This window comes from Coffea arabica, chromosome 9c, assembly GCF_036785885.1.
Source record: "Coffea arabica cultivar ET-39 chromosome 9c, Coffea Arabica ET-39 HiFi, whole genome shotgun sequence".
Lineage (NCBI taxonomy): Eukaryota > Viridiplantae > Streptophyta > Magnoliopsida > Gentianales > Rubiaceae > Coffea > Coffea arabica.
The window spans coordinates 42376261-42393745 of record NC_092326.1 but is presented as its reverse complement, the minus strand read 5'-3'; the positions used below and the strand labels follow the sequence as shown (position 1 = coordinate 42393745).

The window sequence follows — 17485 nt, the reverse complement described above, 5'->3', positions numbered from 1 at the left end:
ATCGGTCTAGTGAGGGTTGAGTGAGTGAGATTTAAGTCCCTTGGTCACCCCCAAAAGTCAGCAATTACCTTTTGGATGGGATTGAGAAATAGGTTTAGATTTCTTCCACTTTGCGTTTGTTGGAAAAAAACAAGAGTGCTGAGGGTAATAGCCAATGCTGAGGGTAAAACCAAGAGTGCGAGCGTTTCTATTCCCCATTTCTCCCACATCGATCTAATGAGGGTTGAGTGAGTGAGATTTAAGTCCCTTAGTCACCCCCAGAAGTCAGCAATTGCCTTTTGGGTGGGATTGAGGAATAGATTTAGATTTCTTCCACTTTACGTTTGTTGGAAAGAGTATCAATATAACCTTAGCTTTTCATTGCTTTTGCTAAATATCACTAAATCCGAACGTGGGATGTTCAACCAAAAAAGTGCAACAATAAATGGCTCGATATGAAGTGAAGAGGCCATCCTTCGAGACTCGGTTCGGACTCTAGAATTTTTACAAGATGGTTTAGTCACGAGCAACCCATATGATGTTAGTTTAAGCCGTAAGTTAAGGATTCAAACTTTTTCAACTAAGGCCCTGATTGATAATTTAGTTTAGCACTTAAAATTAATGGATTTAGATCCTAATATATTCAAATTATTTGATAACCAAATATTGAACATTTAAATTAATTAAGTGACACTGAATTTTCTAAGTAAAAATTAAGTGATAAACTATTCACTTATCGCCGAATGTGACATGTACTCAAATATATTATATTTATACTTAACAATTCAATAATTTAATAAATTCAGATTTCAGTTTTATCAAAATCACCATAAACGTACAAAAGGTGTAGCAGTGCATTCCTCTAATTTAAAGATCATGAATTTCCCTTTGTTTAGTCTCTTTAACCCGGTTAAGTCTCATCCTAGTATAAAATCTTTGATCCAGTTGAAAAAAAAAAAAACCTCCCATAATTTAGGTTGGCGTAAAGAAATTAATAGCATCATATGCATCCACAGGTTGAACGTCAAGGCTTTTCAATCACCCCGTGAAGGTGAAGACTGAAGACTCAGGAAAAGTACACGCTATTCGATTAAAGCACAAGATGCAAGTAGCCCATAGATTTAATCAATATTCAAGTTAAACACCCTTTTATAAATTATAGGGTTAATTACACTTACCTCCCCTGAGGTTTGATCATATTACCAATCAATCCCTATAATCTGTCCAAATAACAGTCTCACCCTTTGAATGATCAAACATTTAACAAAAACCCCCTTAATGCCGAAAATGCCCTTATTGAGGCCATTTTATTAACAGATCCATATGCATTAATTTTATTAACCTTGAAGCAATCCAAAAAAATTTTAAAAAAAGTTTTTGCTTATTATTTTATAAAAATCATATTTTTGCTTCTATAAATAGTTTTGAATTAATAATTATTTTAAATCTTAAAAATGAATATTAAAAATTAGATAAATTGGAAGAAAAATAAAAATGCAGCAATTATTTTAAATCCTCAAGTATGGTTCGAATTAGTGATTCAAGACATGTTGCGGAGACCACAAGGCATGTTTTCTTCGATTTGAACCATACTTCACGTCATATTGTTCTAGCATTTCACTTGTTCTAGCATTTGCTGCTATTGTAACCTCAGTCACTCAGCTTCCGTGGAACTTTCAAAAAAGCTTTCACTTGCTTCTGTGCGTAGGATCAGGGAACACAAGCCCAGCCCGAAATTTTAAGGATCAGATGCATTCCCTTTCTTCAAAAACGATCTGGAAAGTGTGGCAAGATGGGGAGTTTCGTCTTGGGCCATTTGACTGAACTCGGCAGATCCCAGTCCCTTGGGTGTGACAGAAGGGGTTCACTTGTATCAACATTTATACTATCAAGTCATCGGAAGCTCCTCTCACTCTACGACAAGGTGGAAAGCTTCCGAGCCCATGCTTCAGTCCCAGATAGGTCCAATTCAATAGCGGAAATTTAAAATTAAAGTCCAAAATCTGAATTCCGAAATTTAAAATTAAATTGCTAAAGTGATAAAGTTGTAGTATCTAGTTGATAACAAATTGAATTATAATGTTGAATTGAAATTCACAAAGATAATATGTCTTTATCTTTAAACAATTGCCTTTATTTATGTATTTGGAGAGAAAGAAAGTGTGTTTGTGTGAAAAAAAAAATAGAGAGAGAGAGAGAGAAAAAAAAATAATGACACAATTTAAAGATGGTGTTTAAGTGTGTGTATTTCCATGCGAGTGTGTGTGCGCGCGCATGCATGCATCTATGTGTGTTGAATAGAAAGTAAACAAATATCTATACCATATATAAGGCCTGAGAAAAGGGTTTAGAATTAACATTTATCACCACTTTATTACAAACTTTTATTTTTACTCTTATAAAAACTATTTTTATTTTAATTACCTATAACTAGTTTTACTTATAACTATTAAAGTACATGTTTTCAACATAACTATCCCTAAATATTATAATTACCAATATAAAAATATTTTATGAAAAATATTTAAAAAATTAAAGTTTACTTTAGTAATAAAAAACTTATTTAAAATATATGACCATAAATATTATATATCTTTTGATTGCACGCACATTGGGCGCGCATTGAGCACTAGCAGCACATTCTATGTGAGAGCATATATGAGAGTATGTGAGGTATGTAGTATGTGTAGTCAAATAAAAAAGTTTTACAAATATTTTTTACTTAAAAATTTTATACACAAACTAACATTCTAATAAGTTCTAAATGACTTAATTTGTAACATTAAGTAGAGTTATGAAATAGCCCCTCGGACTCTGGAGAGGCATTTACGGGAAGTATTTGAGTCTCGTCTTGAACAACTAAATAAAAGGAGGAGTTAAGGACCCGTTTGGATGGACATTTGGGGGCACTAGTTTTGCGTGTTCCTCGACTTTGTGAAATTAGCACGTCTTCGCGGTTTGCATTTCAACCGGCAATCCTGTTTAACAACGATTACCCACACGTAACGCAACTACTGTCGAAGCCCTTTGTGGCCACGTGAGCTTGGTGACTTGCCTAACGGACGAGGACCGTTTGGGATCAAATCAGCATTTCCATTGATGCACATCAACGTGACTAATCTGTTGTTTATTAGGGACGCAATTATTACAAATTTCGACCCAAACCATGAACGCTCAATATTAAATTAACATCACCACCAGGATGACGTGCCTTAAAAGAAGCAGCTTTTTTTAAAAAAAATCTCACTAAGTATTTGGTTTTCGAGAGTTATTTTCAATGACTCGATAATGGCAGAAGGTTATCTAATTAACCCTCACTGAGGGGATAAGCCTTGAGATCTTCAGACAGGTTTCTTGTGAGCAAGGTCTAGTCTTGCCAAATTGTTCCTCTTTCAGCCAATTTAGTTCAACCCATCAATTTTTTGTGCTTTTTCGGTAGTCATCAAAATCTGCTCGTCTTTTTTTTTTTTTTTTTTTTTTCAATTTTTCCAAGAGCAAGAAAGTATAGACTCCAACAAGAAGTATTGTTTTTATTTAAATATGTTAAAAAATACACCCAAACTGATGCGAATATGGGATGGCAATTTGGTTATTTTTTGTCTAGATTTTATTGTTCTAAAAACTATTTTTTCCCTTGGTTTTTTTTATAGTAATTAATACTTGGATTACCTGGGGTAGTATCATCAATAAATGATCTTCACTAGGGACATCGTAGTCTTATCACGGGCACGGAGGTAAGAGAGATTTTGCAAATTTTAGAGGTATTAAGTAATATTATGACAAATCTTGGATGAGGACGGCTATGTTTGGATATCAATTTTTTTTTCAAATGATATTTCACTTGTATCATAAACATAGGGTACGTTTGGATTGGTGTTTTTGAGCCTGTTTTTGAAAAACTGTTTTTCACATTCCAAATGCTACAGTAAATATGTATTTCAAAAACAACTTCAAAAACACCAATCCAAACAATATATCAAAAACAACTCCAAATATATTTCAATTATGCATATTTAATTTGTATATTTTAATAAGTATATTTCAATTTGTATATTTTAATTATGTATTTTACATGTATATTTCAATTATATTTTAATATATTTTAATTATATATTTTAATATGTATATTTCAATTATGTATTTTAACATGTATATTCAATTATGTATATTATATATATTATATTAATATAAATATATTTATTTCAATTATGTATAATATTATATATATTATGTCAATTGAAATAAATATTATATATTTATAGAAATACATTTATTTATATATAAATTTATAAATATATTTATGCAATTTTGTTTTATAATATATATTAATATGTATATTTCAATTATCTATATTATATATAAATTATATTAATATTAATGTATATTATATATATTATACATTTCTAATATTATATATTTACATATACATATCATAAATATTTTATTTTATTTAAAATATATTTTTATATATTTATAATATATTTACATAAATATTATATGTTATATAAATTATATATAATATAATATATAATATATTATACATTTATATAAATGTATATTTTTATACATAATATATTAATATTTATGTATATTTATAATATACATTTATATTATATATTATATATAATATAATACATTTATACATTTATATTAATATACATAATATTAATACATGTATACATTTATATTAATTATATTAATACATTTCAACATAATATTAAAACATATTTATAATATATTAATTTATACATTTATATAATATTCATTTATAATTTATATATTTTTAATAACATACACTTATACATTTAAATATACATTTATATTATGTATTATATATAATATAATACATTTATACATTTATATTAATATACATAATATTAATTTTACATTTATACATAATATTAATGCATATATACATTTATATTAATTATATAAATACATTTCTACATAATATTAATATATATTTATAATATATTAATTTATACATTTATAATAATATACACTTATAATTTATAATATATTTATAATATTCATTTATAATTTATGCATTTATAATAATATACACTTATACATTTATAAATATATTTATATTATGTATTATATAGAATATAATACATTTATATATTTTTATATGAATATATAAATATATTTATTTATAAATGTATTATAAATACATAAATGTATATTTATATAAAAATTATAATTTAAAATTTATACATTTATATAATATTCATTTATAATTTATAATTTATAATAGGGCAAATTATCCAATTGGCCCTTGAACTCTTTGTCTAGGTAAAAATAAGCCCCTCATCTATTTTTTGCTGATTTTAACCCCTCGAACTTGTAAAATTGGGCATCCGTGACCCTTTTACCTGGTTTCTCCGGTTTTGCAACCGGAAGGTCAATTCACACTAATGTCAGTGTGCTTCTTCAAAGGGCATTTTTGTCCGCATATTCTAAGTAAAAAGGAACAACTCCTCCTTCCCTCAATTTTTGCAAAACCCTCGCCGCCGCCGCTTTCTCAACCTGACCCTCAAGTTCATCCAATTCCCCCTTTAGTTAGTAGTAGATTGCCTTTTGTCTATTTCTCCCTCCCTCTGAAAAAGAAACACAGCTTTAAAATAATAATAACAATAATAAGAGAAGAAAAGTACCAGAGGCCTCAGATCAGAAATTGGGAATTGGAATGGCTTCCTCGTCGCCCGCCATCCTTCCAATCACCAACCCTCAGCCCTCCGCCGCCGCCACCACCACCACAACCGACTCCATTCAGTCGTCCGGACCCCTCCGCCTTCCGTGCTTTTATAAATCATATCAGCGATACCGTCCGCAACGGCCTCGCCAGCCGCCGCCCCTGGTCTGAGCTCGCTGATCGCTCCGCTTTCTCCAAGCCTGACTCCATCTCCGATGCCACCCAACGCATCCGCAAGAATTACGCCTACTTCCGCGTCAATTACCTCGCCGTCATCACCGATGTCGTCGCCGTTTCTCTCCTCACCAACCCCCTCTCTCTCATCCTCCTCGCTGCCCTTCTTGCCGCCTGGCTTTGTACGGCTTGATTTTGCCAGTGGTGGAGCTGATGTATCTCAAGGCAAAGCAAGGTTAAAAATCAGATGAGGGGCAGGTTGAGACAGCGGCGGCGGCGAGGGTTTTGCAAAAATTGAGGGAAGGAGGAGTTGTTCCTTTTTACTTAGAAGATGCGGACAAAAATGCCCTTTGAAGAAGCACACTGACATTCGTGTGAATTGACCTTCCGGTTGCAAAACCGGAGAAATCAGGTAAAAGGGTCACGGGTGCCCAATTTTACAAGTTCGAGGGCTTAAAGTCAGCAAAAAATAGATGAGGGGCTTATTTTTACCTAGATAAAGAGTTCAAGGGCCAATTGGATAATTTGCCCTTTATAATAATATACATTTATACATTTGTAAATATAAATGTATTATAAATGCATAAATGTATATTTATATAAAAATATAAAAATTATAATATTCTAAAAATACTCAAAAATATGTTTCAAAAATACCTCTAAAAATAATCCAAAAAAATCTACAGTAAAAGTTTTTCATATAATTTTTGAAAAACAATCCCAAAAATAACTAATCCAAACGGACTTGTTTTTCAGATTCGAAATGCTACAGTGGTGTTTTTGAAAAACAACACCAAAAACAGCACTGTAGCATTTCATTTTTGAAATACAAGTCCGTTTCAATTAGTTGTTTTTGGGGTTGTTTTTGAAAAACTATATGAAAAACTTTTACTGTAGATGTTTTTTGGATTATTTTAGAGGTATTTTTAAAACATATTTTTGAGTATTTTTATGATTTATAATTTTCATATTTTTATATTTATATACATTTATGCATTTATAATACATTTATAAATATATATAAATAAATATATTTATATATTTATATAAATATATATAAATGTATTATAAGGGTATTATATTATATATAATACATAATATAAATATATTTATAAATGTATAAATGTATATTATTATAAATGTATAAATTATAATTTATAATTTATAATTTTTATATTTTTATATAAAAATACATTTATGGATTTATAATACATTTATAAATATTTATAAATAAATATATTTATATATTTATATAAAAATATAAAAATATATTATATTATATATAATACATAATATAAATATATTTATAAATGTATAAGTGTATATCATTATAAATGCATAAATTATAAATGATTATTATATAAATGTATAAATTAATATATTATAAATATATATTAATATTATGTATAAATGTATTAATATAATTAATACAAATGTATAAATGTATTAATATTATGTATATTAATATAAATGTACAAATGTATTATATTATATATAATACATAATATAAATGTATATTATAAATATACATTAATATATATATTATGTATAAATGTACATTTATATAAATGTATAATATATAAATATATAATATGTATAATATACATTAATATTAATTATAAATATTATAATATTATGAATATGGTGTTTATATAATATTTCAATTTGTAATATTTATTGTATATTTCATTATCTAAATATTTATATAATATATAATATATTATATATAATTTTCAAATTGTATAATATACATAATATTGTATATATATAATATAATATATATAATATAAGATATTATACATAATATACATTTATACATTATTACATATTATGTATATTATATATTATACATAACATTATTATACATTATTATACACAATAATGTACATAATAATATTATACATTAATAATGTATATATTATAATATAATGTACATAATATATTATGTATAAATATTTATACATTTATGTATACAATATTACATATTATGTATATTATATTATGTATATTATATTATATTATGTATAATATAAAATATTGTGTATAATATTAATGTATATAAATATTTATATAATATATAAATATATAAATTTCAATTTGTATATTTTAATTTGTATTAATATTATATATATAATATATATAATTGCAATATATAAATTGAAATATATATATGGAGTTGTTTTTGATATAATGTTTGGATATGGTGAATGTGAAAAACAATTTTTCAAAAACAGAAGAAAAAATAAGGAATCCAAATGGACCCACTGACTAATCAAAGACGTGCAATCTGACCCTGCTTCGTAAAATTCCACCACGTGTCGAGATACTATAAGACTGCAGAACAAACTCCAAACCCCCAAATTACCCTCATTAAGCAACGAATCTTTGGTAATAAAACAAGGACTGTTAAGTCTTTTGACTATCCGTCAACCGCCAAGTCATGCAAACAGCCAATCTGACTCGAAACAGTTCATAAGAGTTCCTCTGTTTCTTGCTCCAGCTTCGAAAAATCAAAATCTCTCTGTTTCACTTCCAAACAGGACACGCTCCTCTATTCCCAATCTCCATCACAAAAAATGGCTTCCATCACTTCTTTCAATCAATTCTCATACACAATAAAGTCTAAAACCTTTCAACATCCTCAATTCGGCACTAAAGTTTCAAATTCTGCCGTGAATTTCACCGATTTCGGACTGAAAAAGCCGCTCCAAAGCTCTATTTCAATCAAAGAATCGTCAAAGAAAAGGCCTGGGTTTGTAGTACTGGTGGCTGCAGGCGATGATTATGGCCCAGAGGAGGAAGCAGCCGGGGTTGCGGTGGCGGAGGAGCCGCAGCCAAAGGAGCCGAGGGAGATTGATATCTTGAAGAAACGGTTGGTGGACTCGTTTTATGGAACCGATAGAGGATTGAATGCCAGCAGCGAGACGAGGGCGGAGGTGGTGGAACTGATCACCCAGCTGGAGGCTAAAAACCCAACTCCGGCTCCAACTGAGGCGTTGACTCTGCTCAATGGCAAATGGATTCTTGCGTGAGTGCTAATCATCTTTCCTTTTTAAGTTTAATTATTGCACCCTGTATCAGTTTTATGATAAGTACTTTTTATCCTCCTTCTAGGTTCAGTTCCATGAGTTTCGATTTCATCCTAATTTTCCTTTTTTCCCCCAAAATTATTGTTGTTTATAGAGTAGGAAGTGTTGTCGTCGAAATTAGAGGTCATGAGTTCAAATCCCTTCCATCTCCATACTTTCTTTTTTAACCAAGAAAAAAAAAAAAAAAAAAACCAATGCCGAAGGGTGTGCATGTGGTTGTTTCGATTTCTTGTACTTTAGTTTGGGAATATACTTACGTGGACCTTTAACGGTGAACTAAACCTTTAAATGATTGTACCTCTCAGTGAAGGTACTTTTCTAGTGTTGATGGACCTGGTGTGTTTTCCTTGACGAACTTTTGTGCACGTTGGTTGGACAGGTCTTGTAAGGGTAATTGCGGTTTCATAATGCTCGTGTAGGAGTAATTAAATCGTACCACCTACAATATGACGTACTAACCAGGCTGTTGCCACAAATATTTAGTTGTAAGTAGTAACACAGATATGTGTTTTGCCTTTTTTTTTTTTTTTTTTTTTTTTTGTTTTCTCTCAAAGAAAGATGTTTCTAATTAAGAGCTAACAGCAAAAATAGTCACTAAGCTATTCAGAATTATCTATTTGTGTCACTAAACTTTTTTATTTTGCCAAAATAGTTATTTCAATTATAAAAAATAATTTAATTTTGATAACGCAACTAATGAAAAGATACATTTTTTCGTCACAAAACAATAGCAGTTGAAAAAAATAGTCATTAGTTTAATGGCAATTTGTGCCATTTGCTGTCTAATTAATGATAAAATTTGGCCTTGCCAGCTAGGGAATAAAATGTTAAATTTTTAATAGCATTCACACAAATAGGTCGGGATTATTCATGAATGATATCAGCGTACAACTCATACAACAAATAATGCTTGTATGGTTATCAGTTTGTGTGTTGTTGCTGGAAGTAACTGCTAGTTTTCAAAAGTTCTGCTTTATTCTTCTTCTTCTTTTAGACAATCACAGTGGATGAGATGGACATTCTGTCTGAGGAATCTACGTCAGTTACTCCTTCACCGATTGAAATTGGAGAGATGTGCAGCTGAATGATGGTCAGAGATAATTATCTGACCGGGGAAACTTACTTTTCCCGTTGATTAGTTGATCCAATTGGTCAAATTGAAACCCATGCATGGTGCTTAAACTGTTTTTTTCTGTTGGAGATGCATGTTATCGTGATTCTTGTTGATGTCTCTTTTGCACTGCCTACAAGGTTGTTTAGGTTCGAAATATGGAATGTTTTTGTCAATGAAAATGGCTTAATCAAACTTGGTTGTATTAGCAGCTAGCTAGAAACTTGATTGTGTTAAGGACCCTCGATGAAAAACTCTCTAGTCATGTCAGTTTAATCAATTGGTGATGCCAAAACTCTTTCATGCGAGTCAGTGCAGGTACACGTCTTTTATTGGATTGTTTCCTTTGTTGTCGAGAGGCACACTGCCCTTGGTGAAGGTGGAGGAGATATCACAGACCATTGACTCAGAGGCCTTCTCTGTTGAGAATGTCGTCCAGTTTGCTGGGCCATTGGCTACGACGTCCATTACTACAAATGCCAAATTTGAAGTCCGCAGTCCCAAGCGCGTGCAGGTTGGTTTCTGACCTTCGTCTTGTAGATCATCTGAAGGACATTCTCATGTTGTAATGATGTGCTTTTTATAGTCCTTAAATAGCATGGGGGCCCTTTCTCTTATGAACAAGAATCTGTGTTTGTGTTTTTTGGAGCTTCATATTGTAAAGGTCTTTGTGGTCTTTATGTCAATTTACTCTTCTGGAGTGCTCTAAACTTTGTCATTACGGAGATGTTAATCTTGCCCTATTTCACTTTTGTTTTATTTGGTACAAGTTGGTGCTACTCGCGTAAATTGCGCTTACTTCATTTTCAGATAAAGTTTGAAGAAGGTGTCATTGGAACTCCCCAGTTGACAGACTCCATTGAGCTGCCAGAAAGTGTGGAGCTTCTGGGACAAAAGATCGATCTTAACCCCGTTAAGGGCTTGCTTACTTCTGTCCAGGACACAGCATCCTCAGTCGCAAAGTCCATTTCTAGCCGACCACCACTGAAATTCTCTCTTTCTAATAGGAATGCCGAGTCGTGGCTTCTCACCACATACCTGGATGATGAGCTTCGGATTTCAAGGGGAGATGGAGGCAGTATTTTTGTGCTTATCAAGGAAGGCTGCCCTCTTCTGAAACCTTAGACTGCTTACTGAATTGTTACCTATAATGTTCCTTCCTTTACCTGTCTGTAAAACTAGATGTAACTATCAAGTACACTGGATATGTATGAAAGGAAATTTTTATGACTAATTGATGTCTGCGAGAATGTCTCCATATGGTTGTGCTTGGGACATGTATAGCATATGGGAACTCGAAGGGTATAGATAGGCCTGTAGCACCTATAGCATGCCTGGACGAATTGCAGGTTTGTAGCCTACAGGTCTGTTTATTTGATTTGATTTTGTTGTTTTAGCAGGATCCTGCAGCCCCGCAAGTGGGGATAAGGAGTTTGTTCTGGTTGATTACATGACCTGGAAAAGAGTGGCATTTACGGCGTAAGACATACATACAGAGTTTCGGGTGTTCTTGAGCCATAAATGACACAGAGAACATTTGGTTTTTAATCTACGTTATACAAAGCCAATGAAATATATTGAAGTTAATTTATGCAGGTGGAAAGCAGGGTATGCAGTCTGGATTTCATTGCAGACTAAGTTGTTGCAGTATCATGAGCGATAAGGATTTCACGGTTTCACCATTGCCTAAATTAACTAGGCGGACATAAAAAAACAGTTATAATCTCGAGATAGCTTTACTTGCCTGTCCTAACGGGTCTAAAGGCTGGTTGAAATGCATAAACAATAACTTGTGCTGTGTTGTATAACTAAGGAAGGCATGCTACTTTATTAACTAGTGAAAAGCTCAAGAAGTAGGGTGAGCATGGGGAAAGTTATTTTGGGCTTCGTTTAGGTTGAGAAATTGATTAAAAAAAATATGAAACTTTCTCAAATCTCTCTAGATTGTTTGGAAAATTTGAAAGATATTTGAATTTGTAATCCATCGATTATTTAAATAATTTTAGGAAAAATCGTTTCAAATGTTCATCACATTTCGCTAAATGAATTTTTTCAATTTTTTCTTTTTAAATGTTAGCTTTACGTCTCTTACAAATCAAATGCAAGTTTGTAAAATTTAATCCCAACCTAAGTTTATGGCCAATTTTTTAGCTTGAAATACTACATGACTCATATTTAATTATCTTTTATGTATAAAAAGTCAAATCCTACTTTTTAATGGCAAAAATGAACATAGATTGGTTTAGATCTTACCTTTTTTTTTTGGAAAAAAAATGGATATGGTTTAAGTCAAATCTTATTTTTTGGGGCAAAAATAAAGATTGATTAGGTCATTTGTTTATTGACAAATACGAACTAATTTTTTTCTCCCAAAAAAAAGACCATGTGTGGATCACATGATAGATTTAAGATAAAAAATGGTCGAAAATCTAAGTTGGGAACAAATTTTACTAACTTGATTTTGTAAGAGATGTAAATTTGACATTTTAAAAAGGGTAAAAAACAAAAAAAACCTCTTGTGTGAAACCTAATATACAGAAAAGTCCCCATTGGTTTCAAAACGTACAAAACGATACCTCATACTCTGAACTAAATTGTAAAGGTAACGGAATTTGTTAAAATTAACGAAAATAACTAATTGGAAAAAAAAATTTTATACCTAATTTTAACAAATATACATGTTCTACCCATTAACCCCCAATTCTTTCTCTCTAAAGAATGAGAGAAATGATTTTATTGTCTTTCTTTTGCTTCATTATATTAGGGCATTTTTATCATTTCGTCTGTCTCCGTTAATTTTAACAGATTCTGTCACCTTTATACGTATCACATTATATGTTTTGAAATCATGAGGGAATTTTTTATATATTAGGTTTACCACAAGAAATTTTTTTGTCTTTTACCCTTTTAAAAATGAAAGACAAAAAAATTCATTTGATAAAATGTGATAAACATTCTGAACAATTTTTCTTAATTTTAAACACTAAAATGATCTAATTTTTTTGCTCCTAAAAAAAGACTACGTGTGGATCATATGATAGATTTAAGATAAAAAGTGGTTGAAAATCTAAGTTGGGAACAAATTTTACTAATTCGATTTTGTAAGAGATGTAAATTTGTCATTTTAAAAATGAAAGACAAAAAATTCATTTGATAAGATGTGATAAACATTTTGAACAAATTTTCCTAATTTTAAGTACTAAAATGATTGATGAATTACAAATCCAAATACCTGTCAAGTCATCTATACAACCTAGAGAGACCCAGAAGGATTCCACATCATTCTTAAAACCCTCAATCGAAATGTTTAATGCATTCACGAATCAGAAATTGAATGCCAATGCACTTTGTTCCTGGTTTTGGTTTAGTTGATTGGATGACACGCAATTACTTGCAGCGTGATGGGAAACTCAAGATTCAAACAAATGAAACATATCTCAGGCTTAGAGCATTCATTAACAATATTAAAGTTGCGGTTGGATGAGCTACTAAGCATACAAATCCTATGACGGCATTTGAAACAGGAGTAGTCTACCTATAAAGACCGTTACGAAATACCTCTACACAAATGGTGTTTACAAGATAAGAATAATCTAGTACATACTTCATGAAATACCTCAAGTATAACACCTTGATAGTCTTCAGAATTCATTGAGACATAATAATTCAAGAGGCGACGTAAGTCCCTAGGTTCATAAATCCGATTAGCTGTTATCATCTGCTCAATTGACTCTCTAAAATCCTCTCTTGGATCATAGGAGGACTTCTCCATGGCTACCATTACAACGAACTTCGTTCCTTCAACACCTCTTGATCGTCGCCTCCTCTCCTCGTTTCTTGTTTCCTGCCTCTCTTTGATCATTTGGTCTAATCTTTCTTGTACCATGGCATGTGCAAGGCTTGAAATTGTTGGGTATCTATCAGAACTGGAAGAGCTTTCAGCTTCTTCGGATGATGAAACACTCAGCCTGCAACTGCAGCACAAGGCCTTGCATCCTCTAACTTGAAGCTTTTGCTTCTTGGCCTCTCTGGTGCTTTGCATTCTTAGGCATTACTGCAAAGCCCTGAAGAAGAATGCCAGCTAAAGAAATCATTTATGCAATGAGAAAGTGGGGCGCACTAATTGTGATTATGTCTCCACAAAACTGTAATTTATATCCCAAAAGTTGCAGTCTGGCCGTAGTGTGAAGGTCAGACGGGGAAATATGCAGAAGAGCTTATGATCATGACGCATCAGGATCTACTTTAATTTTGCTGCTTGGAGTGCATTAGATGGGAAGCTTTTGTACGTGAGGTCGAGATGGAAAGAGCACGTTCCATTAACCCTAAAATACTACTACTAAATAGGGAATAGAGGGAAAAGGAAAAAGGGATGATCTATCGGTTGATTAGTCTAAACTATCACGCACTTGTTGATTTAATATAGTCTAAGTTGGTATCGAAGCTGTAAGTTTAAGTTAGGGGAGACACTTCTGACGTTAAACCACTTGGTTTCATCATCAAAGGCACGATGAATTACACCCTCTTTTATCCAGTTCTGGAAAACCTTCATAGTCCTCCATCTTGCGTCGCTGTTTTGGTGCTCAAGCATGAATACCTACTGGGGATGCCTTTGAATCCAATCTACTAGATATCCTTGCTTTGTTTTGAGCCTATTATGATTGGTGATAGATCCAGGACCATTTGAAGTCTAGGCAACAGTAATAAAAAATGGTACATTAACGATTCTAGATCTTCAAGGTTATGTTTGGATAGCCATTTGAAACATTGAATAGCAGGCTAAGAGCAAAAGAAATGTAAGCTTAGTAGCATTTTTGCAGTCCCCAAGTCCAGCAGTATTGACATCTTAGTTGGACTTATGTAGATACATTACATGATTTGACGTGTATATCACTGAGACAAATGCTGAATATGTCAAAATTTCATGTACATGGTATGCTACAATTTTCAACCCTGAATTTTAAGAGCACGCCGATTGAAGTGGCTGCTCAAGGAATCTATATGTGGGATGACGTAATCTTTGATTCAGTTGACTTAATTGGTTTGGCAACTTGATCCGTAATCATTGATTAAATTAGCGTAGAAACAGTTTTGAACACTCGGTAGGTGCAAAGATGATTGCTGAGAAACATGTTCATGAACAGGAAAGGACCACATGCATAACACTTAGGCTAGTTAAATGAGCAGCAATTGAAAGTTGGAATTTGAGAATGTAGCTTTGTCTGCCTTTAGGCATAAATCATTTATGATGGTGCTCGTGATTCGGTACTATTATTAGTAAGTTTTACCCTATCATGTCTTTGCTTTTGAATATATTAACTAAAGATGAAGAGAGAGTTAGTTTATCTTGATGTCCTAAGAGTTGATATAGCTAGTTTAGGAAGCCAGAACAAATGTTTAAGCTTGTTATAATCATGGAAAGAATCGAGGCATGGATTTCACAGCTCAAGGGAATTTCCACTTTACAGATCCTCTTTGTACTACGGTTGCTTCATGCGGACAAGAGGAACAAAACAAAGTATAGCAAATAAAGATTTAGGCCTTGTTTGAAAACCCAATTCAGTACTGGTACTTGAATTTAATGGATTCAGATCTTAACATATACAGATCATTCGATAACCAAAAATTGAACATCTGAATTAATTAATTGGCATTGAATTTCTTAAGCAAAACTTGTTCCAAAAATTAACTTATCACTGAATGTGATATGCACTCAAATGTATTATATTTAATACTTAACAATTCAATAATTTAATTGATTCAGATTTCAATTTTCACACTTCAATTTTATCAAACGCACCCTTAATATATATATATATGTGTCATTGTTTAGTGGATATCACTTATGGTACAAAGCATGCATGGTATCAAATGTTTCTATCCACTAATTAATCTTCCTATTTTCTTCCAACCAAGTTGTTATACAGACATGGATTCTTGGTGGGTGCAATGATCACAAACCAAAAGCATGCCCAATAGGAAAACTGTCTTCTGGCCGAGGGTTGGGGTGGGAGAGGACATGAAATCAACTACTTGGACTAGTTTTATCGGAATTTGGTTATGATAGACAAGAAGTTGATTGTTTAACCCAAGTTGTACCTGCAATACGTACTTTCAAGCTTTAGCCTTACCATATAGAAGTTGCTAACTTATTACTATAATGAATACAGGAACGTGGATTATAGGCGACTTAGTTGCACCTATGCAGCAAGCAAAGATACACTAGGATTTCGAGTGTTTGTTTTTTGGTTAAAAGGAAGACAATTATCGTATGGAGTATTTCCAGTTTAAGCAAGGACCCGTTCTGCATGCTGTAACTTTCTATTCAATTCGTTTAACAATTCCGAATCAGCAATATAATGTCGAAAGGGTGATAGAAGGGCACTTCGTTGTTTCATCTATTCAGGGAAACATATCTAATACATCATACATAATGGGCTGAATTTGTAAATGAAATATACAAATGAATGCAGAAAATATGAACAAAACAAATGTGTGGACCGCACCGGGACATTAGTTTAGAGGGGGGCCAAGAACTAAATACACAGAATAAAAAAATAATAATTTACTAACTAAAATATAACAAATTTAAATTCAACCATTAGGGTTAGCTCAGTAATTAGAAGAGGGTTTTCAGAGTTTTCTCCACTATCAGATTCAGGATTCAATTCTTAGAATTAGCAATTGAGGTGTAGGAAAGGTGTGAGAAGGGTTGAGAGTGTAATAAAAAAAAATTCAAAACTTATAACACAACAGCTAGCATTCAAAAGCTTATACTAAAAGAGAAAGTATGAATCAAAATAACAAAACTTAAATTCACGAAGTGAAGAGACACTAATTCTATAGTAGTTTATTAATGATTTCCAAATCAATATGGAATGTATAAAATGACATATTAAAATAAAATTTATAATTTTCTTTAGTTCTTCTACGTGAAAAAAAGGTTAGTTGCACCTTTATATCTAAAGAAAAACAATTGTTTAAATAAAAAGTAAACTAAGACTTTAATACAATAGAAGAAATTATAAAGAAAAATAAAAGGGTCCTTGCAACAAAAGAGTTTGCAGGAATGAAGGAAAGCCGATACTTGACAACAAACTACATAGGCATAAGAGTTGGTCCTCCCATTTTACATTTTATATAACTTACATAGTTTCACAGGCTAATAGAGATAATTGTCCTAATTTCGATGTAGTACAAATAGATTTCTCATGGAGTTCTATTTCCTTTCATATTTCTTTCTTTTTTTCAATTTCCTTGCATCTTGAATTGCTATGTTTGCATTCTACCAATACGATATCAGATTAGCAGTTTGGTTGTCATACACAACTTATATATATATATATATATATATAACCATTAATTAAAAAGTTTGCAGGGCTCTAAAGTACTAATACAATTTAAATAAAATCTTGGAAGGCTTAATGTGGTATTTAG

General features: G+C 31.6%; 1 protein-coding gene across 1 annotated transcript; it reads left to right on the top strand.

Annotated features, from left to right (window-relative positions):
* Positions 1-8319: 8319 nt before the first annotated feature.
* LOC113707644 (light-induced protein, chloroplastic-like) lies at positions 8320-11282 on the top strand. Its single transcript, XM_027229908.2, has 3 exons — positions 8320-8876; positions 10367-10562; positions 10859-11282. The coding sequence occupies exons 1-3, from the start codon at positions 8425-8427 to the stop codon at positions 11171-11173; spliced, it is 963 nt and encodes a 320-aa protein (XP_027085709.1). The 5' UTR covers positions 8320-8424; the 3' UTR covers positions 11174-11282.
* Positions 11283-17485: the final 6203 nt, after the last annotated feature.

Bases quoted from the DNA above. Each gene is read 5' to 3' on its own strand.
- LOC113707644 (XM_027229908.2), top strand. From the start codon at position 8,425: ATGGCTTCCATCACTTCTTTCAATCAATTCTCATACACAATAAAGTCT. The intron at 8,877-10,366 runs GTGAGTGCTAAT...GAGTCAGTGCAG, and splicing joins AATGGCAAATGGATTCTTGC to GTACACGTCTTTTATTGGAT. The intron at 10,563-10,858 runs GTTGGTTTCTGA...CTTCATTTTCAG, and splicing joins GCAGTCCCAAGCGCGTGCAG to ATAAAGTTTGAAGAAGGTGT.